The sequence below is a fragment of the Strix aluco genome, chromosome 18 (genome assembly GCF_031877795.1).
Source record: "Strix aluco isolate bStrAlu1 chromosome 18, bStrAlu1.hap1, whole genome shotgun sequence".
NCBI classification, from domain to species: domain Eukaryota; kingdom Metazoa; phylum Chordata; class Aves; order Strigiformes; family Strigidae; genus Strix; species Strix aluco.
In genome coordinates, this window is record NC_133948.1 from 6,980,698 (window position 1) to 7,003,017 (window position 22,320).

The 22,320-nt window shown below is 37.8% G+C and overlaps 1 protein-coding gene across 8 annotated transcripts in view; it reads left to right on the forward strand.

Moving 5' to 3' along the window:
• Positions 1 to 3,494: 3,494 nt before the first annotated feature.
• The window catches only part of SFSWAP (splicing factor SWAP), a 49,113-nt gene continuing 30,287 nt past the window's right edge, over positions 3,495 to 22,320 (forward strand). For 3 of the 8 annotated variants that reach the window (XM_074844648.1, XM_074844649.1, XM_074844656.1), the window contains exons 1-10: positions 3,495 to 3,900; positions 6,317 to 6,486; positions 7,043 to 7,180; positions 10,228 to 10,313; positions 15,107 to 15,332; positions 15,762 to 15,877; positions 16,738 to 16,873; positions 19,551 to 19,788; positions 20,126 to 20,257; positions 20,618 to 20,711. In XM_074844648.1, coding sequence (XP_074700749.1) covers positions 3,641 to 3,900; positions 6,317 to 6,486; positions 7,043 to 7,180; positions 10,228 to 10,313; positions 15,107 to 15,332; positions 15,762 to 15,877; positions 16,738 to 16,873; positions 19,551 to 19,788; positions 20,126 to 20,257; positions 20,618 to 20,711 — 1,596 coding nt within the window. In that variant the 5' untranslated portion in view covers positions 3,495 to 3,640. Of the gene's footprint in view, positions 6,487 to 7,042; positions 7,181 to 10,227; positions 10,314 to 15,106; positions 15,333 to 15,761; positions 15,878 to 16,737; positions 16,874 to 19,550; positions 19,789 to 20,125; positions 20,258 to 20,617; positions 20,712 to 22,320 lie in introns of all 8 variants that reach the window. The other 5 variants (XM_074844650.1, XM_074844653.1, XM_074844655.1 and 2 more) reach the window with 5 other exon arrangements.

A 22,320-nucleotide genomic window follows, 5' to 3' on the forward strand; every position in this document is an offset into this window, starting at 1 on the left:
AGTCTGACAGCAGGGCGGGTTCATGCCAAGTTCCATAATGAACGAATGATGACCAAGGAAAAAAAAACTTAGATCTTGGCTCCAGCCTGACTAAACAGAGCATTTTCTACAAAAATAACAAAACTACTTCAATATTTTGAGAGTGCCAATGTCAACTGATATAGTGATCCACAAGCTTTCTATTTTTACTATAAAAAATTGTGCTTGTGTTGATCAACAAAATCCTTTATGGTAGCCCTCTCATATACAGTTTTGTCCCCTTATAACCAATATAGAAGACTACAAGCCTGTTCTTTGAATTTATATCAAATCCCTCTCAAATTATAGCTTCTCAATGACTGCAAAATTGCATGTGTTTCTGTACTGAACTGCTTACCCACCCTGTGCTTTTGTTTTCTGCAAGGTATCTAACTCCAGAGCTTCAGATTTCATATCTCCCATGTGCTTGGAATAACATTTGATGCATTCTTTTGGTATGCTGAAAATTCCTTTATATTGCTGAAATGTGATCTAAATGATATTTTTCTTTAGAATCAGCACAACACACTTTTCTTTTAAACCTACTTCAGAACTAAAGAATAATGTGTTATTATACACCTTTAGCTAAAGATAAACTGCAAAACAATACTAGATGACTACACTTCCCTAAGACAGAGGCAAAAAACAACTGCTACCAGCCTAGGAAAGAAAGGCTTGTTTTCACTTGTTTTATTCTTGCTTTCCTACCTAAAGCAAAATGAAAATAGAAAGAGGGATAGGAAGAGAGATTAATTTTGTAAATTTTTCCTGTTACAGCTAGCCTTTCTTCATCACAGCCAGGACAGCTGGGACTAATCAAGGGTCTGAATGAAGTAACATGGGCATCCTACCACATTAAGACTTTAAAACAGAAGTCTACAGTAATTTCAGAGTATTTTTTCTTACTAGTAGATATTGAAGTTGGATGTGTCCTTAAATGTGGTGAAAAAGCATATTCTATATGATTATCATAGTTTCCTTCCCAATGATGATGTACAGTAAAAAACACCAAAAAATGGAAAAAAGTTTCTTTTTTACACATACTGGGAAAAAAAGAAGGGATGGATGCTTTTTTATTACAATGCAAATTCATAATGCAGTATGGTGTGCTTTCTTAAATACATTAAAAATCCCTTTATGTAGTCTGCTCACATTCCTACTTCTTTTCCTCAGGTACTCAATAATCTGAAAATACCTGTTGTGCTCTAGTCCTGTTCTTCCAGAAACCTCTCCTAATCTCTCTTCTGTTTACAGGCTAATTACATGTGAACAAATAGCCTAGAACACCACATGCTGTAATAAACAGCAAGATGCTGCCCCAGGCCTCGGGTTTCATTTTGTTCCTTCTCAAAAATAGACATGTGGTTCCTCTTTTTCATTTCTTTACATTATTTTCAAACCACCAAACTAACACAAATTAGTTTTTAAAGTGTTATCCCCTCCTGTTCTTAATAATTCAGTGGGAACACTATCAACACCTGGTGCTTTATTGTTCCTGGGTGTTCTGGTCACCTCTTGGTTCTACAAATAGCTCAGCTGGCTGGAAAATTGCTGTTTGTTTGCCTTTATCCATTTCACCATTAAAGAGATCATTAAAATACTCCCTCCATCTTTCTGTAATTGCATTCTTTGTAACTAAGATTTCCATCTTTGTCCTTTATCTGACTCATGCACAGTTCACGTCCTTGTCTCAGATGCTGATATCCCAGTGAAACAGTCTGAAGTTATCTTTGCACACCGCCACTTCAAGCACACAGAGCCATTTTTGTGCCATACTATCTTTTTGCTGAATCATTTGCATTACCAGAAGACTTATGGAAGTCACAAAATCCTCACCACATACTGCTTTCCTACAGTCCCCATCAAAAACTGTTTATTTTTTTCCTTGGAGTTCTACTGTTTTCTCCTGCTCTTTCCTTTACTCCAAATGTTTCCCAGCTGGTATAAAATTGTTGCACAATGTTCAAGCATGTTCCCACCTGCCTCCTTGGTGTTCAGGTCTGTCAGAGGGAAGTGTTACACTTAGAACTTCTCTCTTCATTAAAACAACCCAGTCATTACTTTTATAAAACAGTAAGATATGTCTGAAGCATCTACCTTTAGCAGATTTTTTCACTGATAGCTTTGAAGTATCATATAATTTCTGGTAATTTCCACGTACTCATTGCAAAGGATACAGATGTTAACATTAGTAGATTTTTAACCATCTTTTCTAGGACGTGGACTGGCAGTAGAACTGTATATGCATCACAATTACCTAAAAGAACGTTGTAAAGTTTACTCAGATTTTGTAGTTCACTTTGAAAGATACTGTAGAAACTCCATGTATTAATGTTTTCAATCTCCTGACTCCAGATGAATAAAGAAGTGTCCAAGGAAGTTTCTAGATTCCTCCTTCAGTAAGTTTACATGGTAGCAGGTATTTCTAAATGCTGACACAAGCTACCCATCTCTTTTCCAGTGCTCATGCATGGCTTTTCTCGCACGATTTTACATATTCCATTCCTTTGTCTACAATAATGTCAGTAATTGCTCACCCAGGAAAGCCCCAGCAGCTCTGCCTGTATTTATGGGCATCCAGAATCTCTGGTAACAAAGGCTATGGATTAACTCCCATTGTGAATTGCAAAACACACTGTGCTTCCTTACAAAATTTTATTCTAAAATATTTAAAACAGTGTCTTCATACTTCTTGAAGCACGATGAAAATAATAATCCTGAGGTAAACAATATTGAAAATTTCAGCCCGAATTACACAACTCTAGCAAAAATAGTCTAATTTATCGGGTTTTTTGAAAAACCTTCCTCAGCGCCACAGCCTCTCCGCTTCCCGCCTTGGCTCCCAGGCCCACTCTCCCCCGGGCCTTCCCACAGCGGCCTGAGGAGACTCCCCGCTTTGTGCTTCGCCTTCCCACCGCTCCCCCTGCCAGAGCCACCCTCCCTGGCACACATTTCTGCCCAGCCCCGTAACCCTCAGCCTCTCCATTTCCTTGGGCTCTGCCGCTGCCCATCTCGCCGGTGACTCCTCAGTCCTCCGTGGGGCTCCTCCGCGGGGCGACAGGAGACACGGCCTCCCTCCCTGCGCAGAGCCTCCCCGACCTCCCTCCTTCTCTTGTTAAGCTCTGTGGACACGTTTCAGCTGAGATGCGCCACGAACGAGCCCAGCCCTCGGCACTAGCGGCCGGGCCGCGGCAGGACCCGAGCAGCCCCCTCAAGCGCGCCGAGCGCCGCAGAGGGGCCGCCTGGCCCCGCCCTCCCCTTCCCTTGGATCCGCACTTTCGCCGCGCTTGTTCCGCCGCAGTCCCCGCCTGGCAACCGGGTGCGGGCGCCAGGCGCGGCCCCGCCCCACGGGTAGCGCGGAGCTTCGCCCCGCCGCACCGCGTTTTTCTTCGATTTCGCCGTCGGGCCGCTAAAATCGATGGCGAATCTGCGGGCCGCCGGAAGCCAGCGCAGCCTCCGCTCTGCCAGCGGAAGCGGAAGGGTCGCCATTTTGTTTCGGGTGATGGCGACTGTAGTGCTCAGGAGCTGGGGAGTTTAGTGCGGGCCCGGCCTTCTGGGGGACTCGCTTCTCGGACAGTCGTTGTTACTGCGAGTTTCCTCCTCCTCGCTGCATCCCCTGGTGATGTACGGAGGGGTCGGAGGTTCTCGACGGACTGCAGAAGAAGCAGGCCCGCCGCCCCTAATGTTGTTGTCAGGCGGGGGAGCGGTCCCCGGGCCCCCCGGAGGAGGTGGAGGAGGAGGTGGAGGTGGGAATAGCCGTGTGGAGCTGCTGGTGTTCGGCTATGCCTGCAAGCTGTTTCGAGATGATGAGAAGGCTCAGTACCAGGAGCAGGGGCGACACCTTATTCCTTGGATGGGAGACCCCAAGATCATGATCGATAGGTCGGTGTAACACAACCCCCAGACTCTGCTGCGAGATCTCCTGTTATAGCCTCTTTCTGTTCCTCCCCTTATGCTGTGGGCAAGTGAGGGCGGGGGATGAACAAAGGGCTCACTGGCAGACGTGTGGGGATCTTCTTCACTGGCAGAGTCGGAGGGCAGCTCCTCCTGGTAGAGTGCTTCGAGTGCTGCTGTTGTAACGCTGCAGGGCCGTCCCCCCGGCAGCGGGAACGTGGGGTTCCCCGCTCTGGCAGTGCTGGGACGTTCCCCTCCTTCTGACACTCAGTGTGCCTCGGGTCTGTCTGCTCCACTTGTTAGGGTAGGGTTTACAGGGTGGAGTGGAGAGTGGGAATGATCTGTTCCTTTTCAATGCAAACCACAAACATCATCTTTTCTCACTTGGAAACCAAGGGAGCCTTATTGCATGGGAATGCTTATTAGGCACTTTATATAGTCTCTAAGCGAGAAGGCTGCAGTGTGGGGAGTGGAAAGGTATTTATCCACCTATGGGGAAATAGGGTTTTCTTATTTCTCCTACATAATCTGGCTGCAGGCTGTTGGTGGGATAACCCCAAAAGCAGTTGTTGGCCTAATTACTTTTTCCTTGTGCTATGATTCACTGTGTTAGGCAGAATGGCTTTGATTTTGGATGCTTGCTTTTCAAATTCTATGTCAGGGGTGGCTTTTTTTGGTTGTTTTGCAGTAGGTACAGGTTCATGGCCAGAGAGAGTAATAGAATCTACTTTGATGTTTCTTCTGGTCTCATAAGTTGTTTCAGCAGTGCAGGGTGGGATTTAGAAATAAATTCATTCAGAATGAATTTTCTGAATATTTTCCTGGAGAGAGGAAAAATGGGAGGTCAGGTTGGATATATTTGAGTGGAGCACTGAAAGTACATTTTAAGAGTTGTGGCTGACCCTGAAAACCTCAGTGGGAAAGATGGAAGGATTTTGGTTTGAAAAGGATCACATGGCATACTATAGATATTTGTTCCCTCAATTTCATCATTGCTTTGGTGCTATACATGATTTTTCTTGGTTTGATTTAACAACCATATTTGGCTTGGAAAAATATCAGTAAGGGAAGATCTTTTAATTTCCTTCCATAAGACTGGATAAATTAATTTGTTAAATTGGAATAAACACGAAGATATGAAAAATCAGCCATAAATGTAGCTATGTTTAATTCTTACTTACATAGGAATAGAAGTGTTATGATGCACACTTCTAGTCCAGATCACTTTTGTGACAGATTTCATTAGTAGGTAGAGGCCATTTTTGTGGTCTTGTGCAACAGTAACCCTATTTACAGGCGTTACAGAAATTGTTGGGAGCAAAAACTAAGTATGTGCATGTATGTACATATAATACTGAAAAAATCTAAATAACATACATTTGTAAGTTAAGGTAGCTTGCAATTACTAATCTTATAAACTCCTTTGGAAGCTTAGATTCTTTTTATCTCCAGCAGCAGGAAGTCTTCATTTTCACCATTTTAAGAAAAGCACATTGCTATGAGAAGACAAGGGTTGAAGTTTGCCTGTGGACAGAGCTTGATTAACCAGACCTACGTGTTTCATTAACTTTCTGCTATAAGAATATTTACTTTCCTTGTTTTTGGTCTAGCAAGTTGGCACAAGTCAAGAGTTGTGTGTGGGAAGACACCTCAGCGGAGTCGAGTTTACTGTCACTTTACTTTTCAATCAGTTTCTCTTACTGATGCATAAACATTATCCCAATGCAGTGCTTTTCCTGCAAATAAAATTATTTTTGCTTAGTAGAAAGGAACTGTACGTCATTGATCTTTGCCGTTTTTACGGTGAACCTCCTTAAATTGCATGTATATGTTACTGTTCCTATGTATGTGTGTCTCTCTATCACATAACCCAGAACTTATTTCCTCAGCCAAATGGCTAGGGGCCGAGCCTAGCCATGATTTTACCTCCAATGGACGCAAGTTTCTATGGTGAAGATATCTCCTGAGAGTTCGGGACTAGCAGAAAGAAGCGAGGAAATTTCGACCGTTTGGTTCTTACGGATAGGTATTTATGTATTCGGGTTTGTGTGAATGTAAGCTATTTGACTTTCCAGAAAAACGTATTTTGCAAGTGACATTGATTGGTTGGTTGAAGCACGTACGGTAAGAGCTGTTAAGGAAATGGATCCCACTTAAACTATTAAAGGATACCTTTGCCTTTAATTGTAATAATTTATTAGTTTCTTTGAGAGGAATTTAGACTATTAAACAAATTTTCGATAGTTGGTGACAAATGATTAGCAAAATTAAACGTAACTTCTAAAAGGAAATATGCTTTAACGTATAAGTATTTTTTTTTTCATTTTTAATGGGTAAGTATTTAAGTAGTCGCATAAACCCAAGCCCTAAGTTTTTTGCATTGACCAGCTGTTTCATCTTGCAGGTATGATGGGCGTGGTCACCTACATGACCTTTCTGAATATGATGCTGAATATTCCACGTGGAACAGAGATTATCAATTGTCTGAAGAGGAAGCTAGAATAGAAGCCCTCTGTGATGAAGAGAGGTATTTAGCCTTGCATACGGACTTGCTTGAGGAGGAGGCGAGGCAAGGTATTGCTCAAGGAAACTTCCTGAGTTTAGCACATGTTTAAATAAATAATTATGAAATTAAATTTACTCCTAATTTTATACTCTCTTTTTCTGATGTTATCTTGACAGTACCCAGTGGATTCGAAAAACGGGAGTCTTTGCGTATGTGAGAGGACCTCAGGATAGTTTAAATATAGATCCACACAGAAATTGCCCAGATTCTGAGGGCAGACTGGGATTTCAGACCCAAAAAAACCCAAATAAACACATTCTGCTACATTTTCAGTGTTGTATAAATGCAATTCTGTGCTTTTGTATACGTAATTACATTACAGTGTTTTAACCCGCAGCCTTTATCTCTTCAGGAAGAAATAAACAGTCAGCATATGTACATGCTGTGTTTTTCTATTCAGTTTTTAATGAAAGCTAAAATGATTATGTGAAACCTTCTCATTTAAAAACTGAAGTAAGAAATATTACTTTTTTTTTTACTAAAGTAAGAAATATTACCTTTTTTTTTTTAAGAAATAAGCTTTTAAATATATTCTAATGATTGGTAATTGCATTTTTGTTCAAGAGGAGGAATATAAAAGACTGAGTGAAGCTTTGGCAGAGGATGGTACCTATAATGCAGTGGGATTCCGTTATGGCAGTGATTATTATGACCCTTCAGAACCCACTGAGGAAGAGGAGCATCAGCCTGCAAAACAAAGAGGTAAGGGGTAAAAATAGCAAGGGTTAATTGAGATGAAGAACATGGCACCTCTATGTCTCTCACTTAGAGTTGAAGGTTGAAAATGTGTGCTTCATTAAAATGCAAGTAAAAAATCTGCTCAAAGCATTTCAAAAAAGTTTTTATGGAACTGTGTTACTGATGTGCTTAATGTTTTCCTTCTGTGGCACAGTCAATACTACAGTCAGGATAGGAAGTTTAATTCTGCCGTCTTGCAGATTCTTATTCAGAAAAAAATAGTAATTCATCACATGGCAGTCTGTTAACACCATGTTTCTTGGTCAAGAAGGAAAAAATCATTATGAACATAGAATAGTAACTAACGAGAATATGTATTTTTTTAAGTTTAGATTTTGTCATCTTAATTATTATAAACGAGTCTGTCTTCAACATAGTGTGCCCCTCTCTGTGATCTTAAAAAATGCAGAATTCAGGTTCTCATGTTCCTGTCTTTAATTACGATAACTTTGCATTGTTAACATGAAGTCTTAAGGAAACTTTCAAGTGTTATTGAACTCTGTCTCGGTAAATTTGGGATTGCTTAATTAACAGTTGGGTTGTCTAACTGCATATTGATGGGTTACTGTTGTATGACGTGCTTTTTTTTACCAAGGTGTGTCTAGAATGCAGGATCATTCTAGGTGCTAAAGCTTTTTTAGTGTTCTTTGCTGCTGCGTGTGAGAGGTTGTGTCAGGGCAGTGTCCATGCTGCTTGCATTCTACCAAGGGTTTTGCCTGTACTCTTCAGTCTTGATGCTGAACTGCATTATCTTTTCTGGGGTTTGTTTCATTTGTTTTCTTCCCATTTGTCTGGTAGATTCTGTAACCAAATAGTTTCTAAGTTCTCTTTACATACAGTTTTTAAGTGCTTCTTGTCATAGGGGTGTTTTTCATATGGTGTGGGTCTGGGATAGGGATAAGCCTACTGAAAAATTAGAGGTGATAGGGAAGAGCATGTTTGTAGTTTGGCTCCCCCATCTTTCTCTACTGCATAGAGATTAAAAAGGTGAATGCCCTCTGTGTATTAGTCTAAATAAAAAGGCAATCTGCTGAACGTTATAGGGTGTCTGTATTGGAGGAGGCCTTAGCAAAACTGCATGAAAATGTGCCATAATGTTACACAATCTACCTTTGATCAAGTATGTAAGGAATAAATAAAAATTCCAATTTCATTTGATAAGAGAGCTGTTGTGAGTTCAAGTTGTGTCTGGGTTTCTTTCCTAGCATGATATCTAGAATAATGTATTTCAGCCTTAATGAAGTAATTTTGTTAGGAATAATGCTAAAATGTGACTACTTAGTCATTGGCAAAGAGAGATATAACTACTCAGTCTTTAAAAAAGTTAATATTTAGTTAATTAACATTTGATACATCATTGAAGTGTCATGCTAAGCTATTACAAAATCTTGTGGTGCAATGTGAGAATTCTCAGTGCTGCTGCTGAGAAGTAGAGATCCTCATAGCAGGTCATTGGAACATTGTCTCAGTTGTGAGCTTTCTTACCAAACTCTTTATCTTCTAGAAAATTTTTAGTAATGATAGATAACAAAGGGACATTTTATGGTAACACTTGGGGAAAAAGTACTTGGGGCAAAAGTGAGACAGAAACATTGGTATTATGTTTTGCTGTAGTTGAACTGTACAGACTTTTAATAGATGGTAAAATGGTAATATGGTAACAATTTCCAATAATACCATACTATAAATTCTTAACGTTCATTTATTATAAGTCAGAGTAAAATCCAGTATTGGAAGATGAAGATAACAGTAATGTGAATTACAGGCTGTAGTTCTGTGAACACTTCAAGTGTTAGCTGGAGCTGCTGCCAAAAGAAGCAGTCCTATTCTGCTTCTTCCTTCTTTCCTTGATGCTAAAATTTCTGTGTGCCTTTGTGGAGTTAAACTATTTGAGTTCATTTAAAAAAACTTAACCCACCAGACAGCAACAAAAAAGTTAACTCTCTTGCATGGGTAAGAGCTTGTATGCAGTAATTGCTCTGACATCTCATGCATGATTAGGCTGTTCTCCTGTCTGTGGCCATAGTTCCCATAGTCAGGTTTTCATGCAATTTGTGCTGTCTCATTCATTAGGATAAAACTGGAATACATTTTCTCTTAAAGCTAGTAGAATAGATAATAATAAAACAGATAATACTTTTAAAAGTAAGCTTTCCACTTCAATTATTATAAATATTTGTAAAGGAAAATATTTTCAGAAGATTCTGGTATACCAAATAACAGAATGTAATACAAATTGGCCTTTATAAAAGAAAGATTTTAAATGAGTAGTTCATGTGATAAATCTGTTAAATATTTCGATATGTTAAACTTGATTTAAAGGAACCATACCAACTTCAGACTGAACTCACAGATGAATGGCAACATTTATTTTAATCAATTATTAAGGCAGCTACTGGTTTATCTTTGTACATGATGGAAGTGGATTTTAGCCTCCCTATTGCATTCCCGTACAACTTTCCTTAGGGTTAGGAAGCTGATGAAAGTACTTAGGTTTGTTTGCATAGGCTGAAATGGTCAATTAACAGAGAACAGAATACAGGTAGACCAGATGTATGCATCTTAACAGCTTTAGAGATATTGGATAGCTGTAATATTTTAATCCTTGTTAGGAAAGGATTCACCCAGTGCATTGGAAATGGTTCCCCTTAATTTTGCATGGGGTTTCTTGTTAAAACAAGGAGTAATATTCATGAAAATATGTGTGTTCTATTTGATTTGACACTTGTTTGTCTTCAGCACTGTAGCCAGGGCTAAGGTTTATAGAGTTTTATTCTTCTTAATACCTCTGTTAAGACATCATTTATGCAATCTTAGCTAAACTACATGTAACACCAGGGAGAGGAACTGTCTTTAAATCTTTTCAGTGCAAATGCTGGTTATGGTTTCATTTGGTAAATTCCTTGATTGCACATTGTGTAAGATATACTTTATTTTAATAACTTTTTGTTAACATTTGGGTACTTTGACATGTTTTGTCCTATAGTATTTTATTCTGTCCTTTCTTGTAGAAACAGCTCAGACAGAAAATGTAGAAGAAAATGAAGAACCTTTTGTTGCCCCTCCAGGACTGAACGTACCTTCTGATGTGGAACTGGTATGTGTATACATTTAATGCATCCTACATTTCTGTCAGTTTTCAAGGAGTTTATGGTGCTTTACTGTTTTGGTTTTTTCCCCCATTAACTTTAGTGTGGTACCTTTTTAAATTATTCTGGAGTGGTAGCTTAATTCTTTCTTGAGTTTTTGAATTCTGTCAACTCTCTTGAATCTTCTTTTTCATACTGAAATTATTGCAGTGCTTATGGTAAGTGCATTTTGTGTCACTAAAGGGCAGTTGTTCTTCGAATGGATACTTACTGAGATGTCAGGGCTGACATTCCAAATATCAAGGACCATTAAACCAAAAGATTGCTTCTGTTCAAAATATTTTTTTCTGGATTCTTTTTAATTGAGTCACAATCTGAAGAGCGTAGGAAGAGATCAAATACAAAGGCTGTGTTTAAGACTAGCCTATTCAAGGAGAAAAGCCATAGATTATTTGTAGCAAATTCTGAAATAACTTGGAAGTGATATAGAAGCTCATGTGATGTTACCAGAATTTGCTACATAGTAAACTGTTAACTTAATTGCAACTTGTGTATTTTTCCCGGGAAGGGAGCTGAATAGTTGCCAGCTTGAGTAGAGTTGCAACCATGAGGATTTTCAATTTATTTCAAGTTTCATAAAAGATCTGGGAAGTCAAATAATATTCTTTCTCCTATATCATAGAATCACAGAATGGTTTGGGTTGGAAGGGACCTTAAAGGTCGTATAGTTCCAACCCCCTGCCATGGGCAGGGACACCTTCCACTAGACCAGGTTGTTCAAAGCCCTGTCCAACCTGCCCTTGAACACTGCCAGGGAGGGGGCAGCCACAGCTTCTCTGGGCATCCTGTTCCAGTGCCTCACCACCCTCACAGGAAAGAATTTCTTCCTTACATCTAATCTAAATCCACTCTCTTTCAGTTCAAAACCATTACCCCTCATCCTATCCCTACACCCACTGATAAAGAGTCCCTCCCCACCTTTCCTGTAGCCCCCTTTAAGTACCGAAAGGCTGCTCTAAGGTCTCCTCAGAGCCTTCGTCACCCAGCCTGTGTTTGTGCTTGGGATTGCCCCAACCCATGTGCAGGACCTTGCCCTTGGCCTTGTTGAACTCCATGAGGTTTGCACGTTCCCACCTCTCCAGCCTGTCCAGGTCCCTCTGGATGGCCCATCCCTTCCCTCCAGCGTGTCGACTGCACCACACAGCTTGGTGTCGTTGGCAAACTGGCTGAGGGTGCACTCAGTCCCACTGTCCGTGTCGCCCACAAAGATGTTAAACAGCACCAGTCCCAACACCCACCCGTGAGGATGCCACTCGTCACTGCTCTCCACCTGTACATCGAGCCGTTGGCCGCTACTCTTTGAGTGTGACCATCCAGCCAGTTCCTCATCCACTGAGTGGTCCATCTGTCACATCCATGTCTCTGCAATTTAAAGACAAGTGTGTCATGTGGGACAGTGTCATGAAAGTGTTAATTTATATTTGGGCTGCCTTCTCAACTTGATAACTTTGGCCAGTAAAGATTCAAAGCACTCTGAGAATAACTAATGGTGAACACAGGGTATTTATGTAAGAGTGTGTTTCTACTTCATTACCTTTTAATTGAAAATTTTTATCCTGCTCTGTTTTTTATATGAAATAAGAGCTATTTAACAAATCTAATGTGCAACTTCACTTGTTCTAATTTTACTTTCTCTACTTTTCTTTACAATCTTATAATACATTTCATTAGTGAAGTGCTTATAAACCTACTTCTGACTTCAGGGAAGATTTTTATACGTTATTGCCTTTAAATTATGAGTTATACTTTAATCTGAGAATAAGAATATTGAGTTCTCAGTGAGAAGCTGCTTATTTAGCGTTTGGATGCTGTTTCCAAAAAGTAACTGCTGGTGAAAGAGTGCTTGCTGGTTTAGATCACTGCTTTGCTTAAGTTCTGAAACTTAAGATACATTTTACATGTAAGTTGCAGATTGCAGTATGGGGCTTACGGAAGTAATTTGTCAGTCATCTGTAGAACTCTAGTATATTCAAATTAACAGAAGGCAAATGTTGGCATATTTACTTTTGAATTTTAAAAAAAATGCAAAATGTCTAGACAGCAGCTCTGAAAACAACGTATATTTGACCTTGGATCGGGAATTGTGAGAACTTTTTTTTGTAAGCCTTGATAATTTGTTATTGTTGTTCTAATCAAGTCACTCACTTTTACCACTGAATGTTTTTATTCCATATTTTTTAATTTAATTGCTGTGAAGGTTAGAAGACTGGTAAATTATTGATGGGGTTTTACAGGCATCTTTAAAAAATACTTCTTACTCTACCTTGTTCCTATTTTTAAAGAGACAGAGATAAATACTTGATAAATTCTATTGCCATTATGTCGATCCACAAGTGATTGGAAAAGGTGTACAGCTATATTGCTGATTTGTAGAAATGTTCTAGGTCATTCCTGAGTTTACTGCTAATTAACATTCAAGTTAAAAGACATGGCACTTGTAGATGGTTATGGCAGGGGGAGGACACTTGTAAACTTTGAATCATTTTGGGGAGGAAACTGTAGTGCTTGGAAATAAGATAAAATTCGAGAATCAGCTTGCTAACTTGGAGACTTTGTTCACAATCTGCAAGGTGCAGTTCAATAAAGACAAATGTAAAATAGTTCTTGTAATACAGAGCAGTCCAAAGTGCAGATGTTAAATGCAGACTAAATAGTTAGGCAGCATTACTGCAAAAAAGATCCAGAGGCTGTAGTGGGCTGTTGAATGTTCAGTGTATGGCAGCTCCAACTGCAGCAGCAATGTCATTCTGGAACTTCAAATAGGAGAGTTGGGTTGAGGATGCAGGAGGTCTTGCACTGGTTAAAACTGTTGATGTCAGAGTTATGGGCAAAGGTGACTGTTCTTGTCTGTTGCATTTTAAGAAGTGCATGGTTGCTCTGGAAGTGGGCTGCAAGAGGAAATTATCAGTTAAACTTACGAGGAGAGATTGCAAATTGCTTTGTTTTCTCCGGATGAGAGTACTGAGAGGCAACATAAGACTTAAAATTATTTTGCAGGCTTACTGAAAATTGGAGGATAGTTGCTTAACTAGCAGTAAGGGAGACTCATTCATGAAAAGCTTTTAATTACAATAATAATTAAAGATTAGAACAGACTATCTGACTACATGATAGCATTTATGGCATTGGAGTATTTTTCAGAAGGATTTTTTCTCAGCTCTGGCAAGTATTCTCAAATTTCAGAAGTTATAACAGTTCTTCTCAGTTTAAATGTTTAGTGTTTTTATTAAATGTGATACCAAACTAGAACATATCTATGATAGCTGCATCTCTGTTTGCCATTCAATGTTTTTCACTTTATAAAGTTTCTAAAGTTTTGTAGATCAGTGGTGTTAGTAATCTTAGAAGTCAATTAAAAGCATATTAATATGCATAGTGCCTGTATTCCAGAGCTTATAGTGGTATCAGTTTCAAATTCAAGACCAGATAGTAATTTCAGATAAAATAGTTCTTGAGCTTCCTTGCTGATTTGCAGCTTTGTTTATGAGTCTCTCAGCCTTAAGTGTATTTTGTATTTCTGTTAAGAACCACAGAAATAGAGAAACTTCATGTATGATTAAACAGTGAAACTGGCAATGCATAAAATGTTATCAGCTTGTTGAGAACTTCATTGCCTCTAATTAAAGTAATCTTTGGTAGTGTTTTAGAGGGATAAGTAAAACTTGACACAACTAATTATTTTCCATATTGAACATGTTGTTCTAGTAAAAGATCCAATCGGCTGAAAATAATTTCTAAAAATGTGCTGTTGATCACATTCAGACTTTTTTCCCTAAATAGAACACCACTGTCTCACGTGCTTCCAATCTTCTGAAAAAGATTTTCTGATGTTCACAACATACTTCTATATCTAGACCAATAAAAATGCAAAGCTAAACCAAATCATTAATGTGACACTTCATTTTTTATAGGCACACAGAATATGTATTTCTACAGTTTATTGAGCACAAGACAAAACAGAGCTATCTGAGTATGAAATTAAAGACAGTGAATGGTGAAGTTCATTCATTCTTTAACTATATTCTTGTTCTTTTCACCTCTTGGGTTTGATATGGCAGTGCTCCTTAGATGGGATTTCAGGAGTGGAAATGTATGGATGCTGCTTAATGACTTAAATGACTCTTCATGGGAATGTGACAGCACATAGCAATTGCAGTTCTTACGTTGGTCTTATGGTGCAACATGTTCCTTCCAAGCAAGTGCATAGTAACAAGCTTTTCTATCAGGGAACAATATTTGCACATTCAATGATAACAGAATAAAGGACAGCTGTTGGGAAGACCTTACATGTTGAGTCTTCAGAGTGACTTGAGGTATTGTAAGAGAGGGCCACTTTAAGTTGGCACTGCTGTGTCAAGAAACAGACCTGTCTCCTCTCTTGGGCCAGCAAACTGTCTGTCTGGCTGTGGAATGTACCTGGCTTAGGAGAATTCTTTTGCTACATCAAAGTCAACCAGGATTTGTTCCCCTCTTCAATTTGGTGTGCAATGGCAAAAATAGTTGTGCTGATGGAAGGAGTGGATCTTGCAAAAGGAAATTAATGAGCAGCTAGGGAAGATCGGGACTGGTTTTTTTTTTTAGTGCTGATATTCTTTCACTAGTTAGAAGTGATTATGAAACTGAGTTGCTAGAGAAAGCTGAGGGGCAGGGAACTACTGCTCTTTCTAATTCCCTCTGGAGTTCTAACACACTTTACCAGCTGCTTCTGAGAATACAAATATATGTTATTTTACTCCCACAGCCACCAACAGCAAAAATGCATGCAATTATAGAACGAACTGCAAACTTTGTCTGCAAGCAGGGAGCACAGTTTGAGATCATGCTAAAAGCCAAGCAAGCACGCAACTCCCAGTTTGACTTCTTGCGATTTGATCACTACCTCAATCCCTACTACAAATTCATTCAGAAGGCTATGAAAGAGGGAAGATACGCTGCTCCTTCTGAAAATAAAGCGGACGAGAAAAAACGTAAGTTGTTGCTTGTCAAATGGATAGCTTCAGGATGTGAATCACTGAAACATCCACTGGTCTTTTTTGGCAAAATAGCTGCATCTTGTTGGTGTGTTGCAATGGCAATACTGTTATCCTGCAGCTGAGATTGATGTGATGATTCAAAATTTTGCTTAAATTGGGGGAGAGTTTTAAAAGGAAAGATTGTTTTGTGAAACTTTCAAATACAAGAGCTGCTATGATTTTGGAGCTTTTAGGAATACTTATATATCTCTAGTCCCATGGAAAGTTGGTCTGTGCGCTTAGGTTTTTGTTTTATTGATGGCTAGCAATATCTTCCTGTATAAGCAGATTTATGTAAATGGTAGTTTAAGAACACGTATGTCCTGTACCATCTTTCTCTCCCAATACAAACCCAAATAAAATTCAGACATTGCTTTTATTTAGACTCGAGAGTCAAATCTGAGGAAGAAGATGATGACGACGATGATGATGATGGAAATTATTTGCATCCAAGTCTCTTTGCGTCTAAAAAATGCAGTAGGCTTGAAGAACTCATGAAGGTAATTGACCCTATTAAAATTACTTCCTACCTTGTAAACCATCTGATTCATGGGCACAAAAATTGTAATATGCAGGTGTTAAGATCATCTGTTAACAAAGATTTACCCCACCCCCCCCCCCCGCCCCCCCGACTGTGTCTTAGTAATTTAAGTCTGTTTTGGTAAGCTTTCAAGCTACATTTTCTCTAGTACATAAGTTGTTATTTTTCCATTTGTAAGGAATTATATCTTTGGTTTTGATGTCCTGTGGTATTGAGGGCATCACTGAAGAGTTTATCCCACAGAACCTGTATTGAAACTGGAAGGGTTAAGATATTTAGTGCCTCCTGTATATAGGATGAGAAAGAATGTTTTGGTTTTAGATTTTAGTAGATAAAATGTTGACGTGAAGTAATAGTTTCAGCAAATAATATTTCAGCAGAATGTACTACTAGTTTAATGAAAATTTTGTGGGGTATGTTAGTTATTTTTGTTTTCTGAGTATGATCAGTGACAGAACAATGGGAATGAGAAATGGTTGTACACATTTGAGGCTTTCAGAAGAATGGTAGTGTCTGATACTTAGATAAGTCAGGTTCTGTGTTTTATCGCAGCCTCATCAGTAAATGAGTAATACCTGCTTTTTTTTTATGTCGTGGATTTCTGTCCACATTAAAGTATTTTTTTGTTTTGTTTTCCACTAATTTTCAAAAAAGAAGTTGATTCTGATGTGAGAGTTACAAAAACAGTAACTTCATTGTTTAGACAATATTACTGATAATTATTAACGTAGATTTGCTTTCCAAATTAGGTTGATACTATCATGATTTAAATACGTGCTTCAAATTTTAATTTTGTTTCTATTCTTAAAATCTTTTCAGCCTTTGAAGGTAGTAGACCCTGATCATCCACTTGCAGCACTGGTGCGCAAAGCCCAATCAGATAATAACTCATCTACACCACAGTCAACAGATGGGGCAGCTGTACAGACATCACAAGCAGAATATTCTTCTGATTGTAAGTGCATTGTGATTAGACAGCTGGTGGTGTGTCTTGATGAATTGTATGTGGATGCTGGTGGAAAGAAAATACGTTAGCTTCATACTTGATCATTCGTAACTGATATTTATTCTTTTTCAATCTCCTGAGTCTTTGAAGGTACATTCATCCACTGAGTGTCTGTGGAATTGTTAGCTGCTTAGGGTAAACAGAAATGGGGTGGAGGGGGTGGGCAGGCAGGAGGCCAAGTCTCTAGTCTATGAGTATGGTTAGCACAATATCCTCCATGTTTTTTGATAACTTCCATCAATTTCTATTAATGAAACCTAATGAGGGCCTTCACTGTTGAATATAAAATTGTCCTATACAGTAATTCATGAGATTCCCATTAAAAAAAGCTTACTGAATTAAGCGAAATGCAGATGGTAAATTTACTTTGAACAGTTTTGCTGGAATGTCTAACACTAAGAAAAATCTGGAAAGGTAAAATCATGTAAATTGAAGGATCCCACTGAAGTGATAAAACCAGGTTTTAGTACAACATTCTGTTCTAAGTTTGGAAGTAGTTTTATGGTAAATAAATAAGTTTTTCATTATACAGTCAATTCATATAATTTTTCATTATTTTACCATTATTCTGTGCGCTGGTGCAATGTTATGTAGAGAGTAAAATTCATGAATATGCAAGATTCAAGGTTAAAAACTGATCTTTTAAAGTGTATTTCTCATTACAATATCTGAGAGGGAGTACTAACTTTTAAGTTCCATAGCTCCAGAGGGCATTCTTTAATAAAGGAGACCCTATTTTATTTTTTTTTCTCAAAGGAACAACAAAAGCAATGATATATTTGAATTATAAGTGAGCAGTGTGGAAAGTTGTGTGCTCAACTGCTTTTTCTGTGCCTGATATTGAAGAACCAAGACTTTCTCCTACCTCCAAATTATTATTAAATCTTTAATCTTAGATTTTTCTTGAACCATTTCAGATAAAAGTAAATACTATCCTGTCTCTAACCTCTTTTAAGAATAAACTTTGCTATGAATTTTTAGCAACATTATCTTAACTTCTCTGGATGTGTCTGGTTTCCATTATCTTTAAAGCTACTTAATGCAGGCCTTGTATAAACTCTTGGAAATTTTGTAAATTCTGACACTCAAAAAGTTGAAGTCAAACTTGATTGGGGTTATGTGCCTCTAATTATTTTGAAATTTCAGAATTCTGAAACCCCTTGATTATATAGAAATACAGAAATGAAACTTTTTCATTTATGGGACTTACCATTTGACACTACTGAGATAGAAGAAATTATATTGCAACATTCACTACAGTAGGGTTTCATGGTATTATAAATTTGTAGGTAATGAGTAGTGTTACTTCAGGGTGGTGGTGGTGATGATGAAGTTCTTGGTTTTTTTAGTAAAGTTGTTGCAAATAAGTATCACCGTGATTATCTGAGTTCAGAACCCCCCAAAGGATTACAGGTGGTGTCAGTGTAATATATGGAGAGGAATATGCATGAAAGTAATTTTTATTTAAAACTGTACCTGAAGAGAATCTTAATAAAACTGAAATAAGATTTCTGTGGAGAAATTGAAAATTACTGGTTATTTCAAGAAAGACTAAAATCAGAGTAAGTATCTCTGTAGAATAACACTCGTCACTTTTCCAACTACTTTCATGTCAGGCTTGAATCTGAATGTATACGATGCAAACTGGGAGATTATAATTTAGTAGCAATACAAGTTAAGTTTGCAACTCCACTCCCTGCCTTTAAAACTTAACAGATCTTTATTCTGCTCTCCTTATAAACTTATTCTTTGCAGAAAGTAAATGCTGCTACACAGGAATGTTTATGAACCTTTTAAAAGGATAATTCATTATAATAAATTGATTAAACTTTGCCTCCGGAAATGCAAACTCTTACTGTAAATACTTTGAGATATCTTACCTGAATACTTTCTGTTTATTTGCCTTTCTGCAGAAATTCTTTAGATTTACAGGAAGTAACTGCCTTTTAAAAGTGTTATGCTAATTAAAGCATTATCAAATATTGTTCTTAACGAAAGCAAGCCATAAGCCTTTACACTCTCAAGAAATAAATATTTAGAATTGTAGAAGCCTCTAGTGTAGAAAACTTGCTCACATCGGTTGTTCATTGTATTGGTGTTAAATTGCAAAACCTGTCTACTTTTTGAGGTTTTAGTTAGTAGGTGTGTATATATTTAACGATAACAGTGGTTTAATATATATTATATAGTGATACTAGTGGTTTAATTTCTCTATGTTAGTTTTGAATATATGCACATTTTTTTCTTAATGCATACATAGTTTTAACTGAGTTAAACTGCCAGAGGTGAATTAGATTAGGAAGAATTATTTCATATTAGCTAATTTTTTAATAGGTCTTCTCTGGTTCACTTCTCCATTCGTGCCTATTTGGCTTCCAACTGACCTTCTATACATTCTGATTCTGCCTCTTAATCTGCATATTTCTTATTCATCCTAAGCATGTTAATAGGAGCCTTCTTTTTTTTTGTTTTGTTTTATTTACACGATAAATTAAATACCATTTCTAGCGTGTTGTGTGAATCTGGATTCTCAGTGTGTTTGTACTGACGCAATAATGTTGGTTTTTTTTTAATTGGGTATTTTTCTTCTAATTAGAACTTTGTTCTTAAATATGTCTTTTTATAGCAACTGTGGCAGCCATGTATTATAGTTACTATATGCTACCTGATGGAACCTATTGCCTCGCGCCTCCACCTCCAGGAATAGATGTTGCCACCTACTACAATGCGTTGCCTGCAGGGGTGACTGTATCAAGCACTACAGGGGTAGCAACAGTTCCTCCACCCCCTGGTACTACACCTCCACCTCCCCCAGACACAACCGATAGCAGCAGTGGGTTGACTTCTACCACAACATCTACAAGGTACCACATATACGTTTACTTGTTTGTTGGAGGGGTCTCTTTCCTGCACTTCAGTATGAAGTTTTAGTAAGGGTTGTGTTGTTGGTGATCGTCAGTAGCATTCACCAGTGTTTATACAGCTTTGATTACCACCACTTTGGTCTTTGACACTGTACGTGGTTATTCTTACTTAGCTACTATGAAGTTTTTGCATGATGGAAAATCAAGTTGTTTTAACTGCAGAATGAACCCAGAGAGCAAGCCTCTATGTAATGTTTTGGGGTTTTTTTATTAAAGCAAGAGTCTGAAAGATATGTATGTTCTATTTATAAAAATAATGTACTTTTAATGTTTTCAGCACAATTGCTCCAGTGGTTGCCATTATACCTCCACCCCCCGATATCCAGCCTGTTATTGATAAGCTAGCTGAGTATGTTGCTAGGAATGGAATAAAATTTGAAACCAGTGTTCGTGCAAAGAATGATCTCAGGTAAGAGAAAACGTTATTTTAACTTCTATTTTAAAATTTGAGGTTTTCATTTTTAAATATATTACCAGGACATGCGGATCTTAAGAAGAGAAGTGCTATAATTTTTTTAAATTGAAATTCAGGGACTGTCTTAAAGGTAATGCCAAAGCATTATTGCCCAAATCCTCAAAACAACCAACCTAACAAAATGTCTCTAGAAAGCATGCTCTGAATGTGTATCCTCTGTAAGTTTAGGCATAAGTTACAGTGCTTCCAAACATCAAATGGCATTCCATTTGCTAGAGAAAATTAGGTGACAAAGGATTGTTGGTATTTACTATGTTTCTGTGCATTTTCACATATTCATTTTTCTTTTAACAGATTTGAGTTCCTGCAACCGTGGCACCAGTATAATGCTTATTATGAATTTAAAAAGCAGTTCTTCCTTCAAAAAGAGAGCAGTGACAGCTGTCAGGTACATGTGTGTTTGTGTATATTAAAAATGCAGCGTAAGTGAGAAAGGGGACTTGCTTATCTGTTGTGTTACCATGAGACATTTTAGAAATGGAACACTGAATTATGGTTGTTCAGCAAAGGATGTGAATGCTTTTTTTGTTGCTTTTTAGTTTTGTATAGCATTTAAAGAAGGCTATGTGAAGTGGTGTGATATTTAGTTCTTGCTTTTTAGTATAAGCAGCCACTCAGTGTGGTTTTAATATAAAATCTTTCAGCTTTCTATACAAGGAAATATGTGCTTTGTGAAGGTTTCGAGCTTTGTAGGATTGGGATTAGTGTTCTGCTGTCAGAAAGGTTAGGTATAACTTTTTAACAGCCATACCTTCTCATATGCCTCATGGTTCTTTGTAGAACAATAGCACAGTAGCTAGACTACTTTTCTGACACGCTTTTTTCTGAGGGAGGTTGTTCTAAAGAGTCCTGTCATGATTGACTGAAACAATACCGGAGCTTCAAAATCTCACATCAGCTTCCTACTTGCTTTGCTTCTCCTAGTTCATGTTATTAGAAGATGATACCCAGACTTGGCATCCTTGTTTTTAACTATTCTCATGTTAGCTAATCTCATTAGATTGTTCTCGTATTGAAAAGAAAATTGCAAATAGTATCAGAAATACATTATCTGATGTTAACTTTTCATGGGAAAGAGCTATTTTTTTTTTAGGCCCTATGTCATTTGTCATCTCAAGGCTTAGATTGGGGAGCCTTAAACTGAAGAAGGTAGGCCTGTGGGTAAACTCCTCAAAATCGCTTTGTGGAAAATGAAGAAATTCAATACTAGTTGCTGTTTGAAACACTTGTGTCTAATATTTTGTTTTAATAGTTTTAAAGATAAGCTGTGGTAAATACGATCTTATTCAGCTGATAAATTACATGCAAAATTGTCCTGTACCACAATGCTGACTGTTATTCTAGAATTTCTTACTTGCAAACCAGTGGGTTGAATTCATAATACTTACATAATTAATAAGCACTTGTTAACATTTATTTTGGGGGGAAATTGTACACTAGCCAAAGTATAATAATAAAGGATACATTTTAAATGTTCAAATGAGTACTGCTAAGAAGCAAGCAGAAACTGGTTTAAGTCCCTTGAGGTCACATGTAGCAGTGCATATTTTCCTACTGCATGGTTTTGTAGATAATGTCATTCTCTTTAATTTTTTAGAATAATGATTTCAATATTATCTTTATGCTTTAGTAATGTACATATAGGCAACTAATGCAACTGATTGTTCTCCTTTTGGCCATTAAAGTTAATAAGAAATTGTACTACTGGCTTCAGTAAATACAGAATTAAGTCCTTGATTTCCTTGTGTTTTTCCCCTTTGAGAATTTTCAGAAATTAGTTCTGTTGGTCAGGGAATGGCTGCAGGGAGCAATGAAAGGATCTCTTCAATACCTGGCATTTCAACATTAGGTATACTTAACAGCAGCTCGTGGAAAACAACCAAACTATTTATTGAGAGAGGCTCGTTTAAATGTTAAATTACTTAATGTCATCACCTGACTCACCATGTACATATTTTTAATTTTCTACAGTATACAACTTAAAATTTTTATACTAT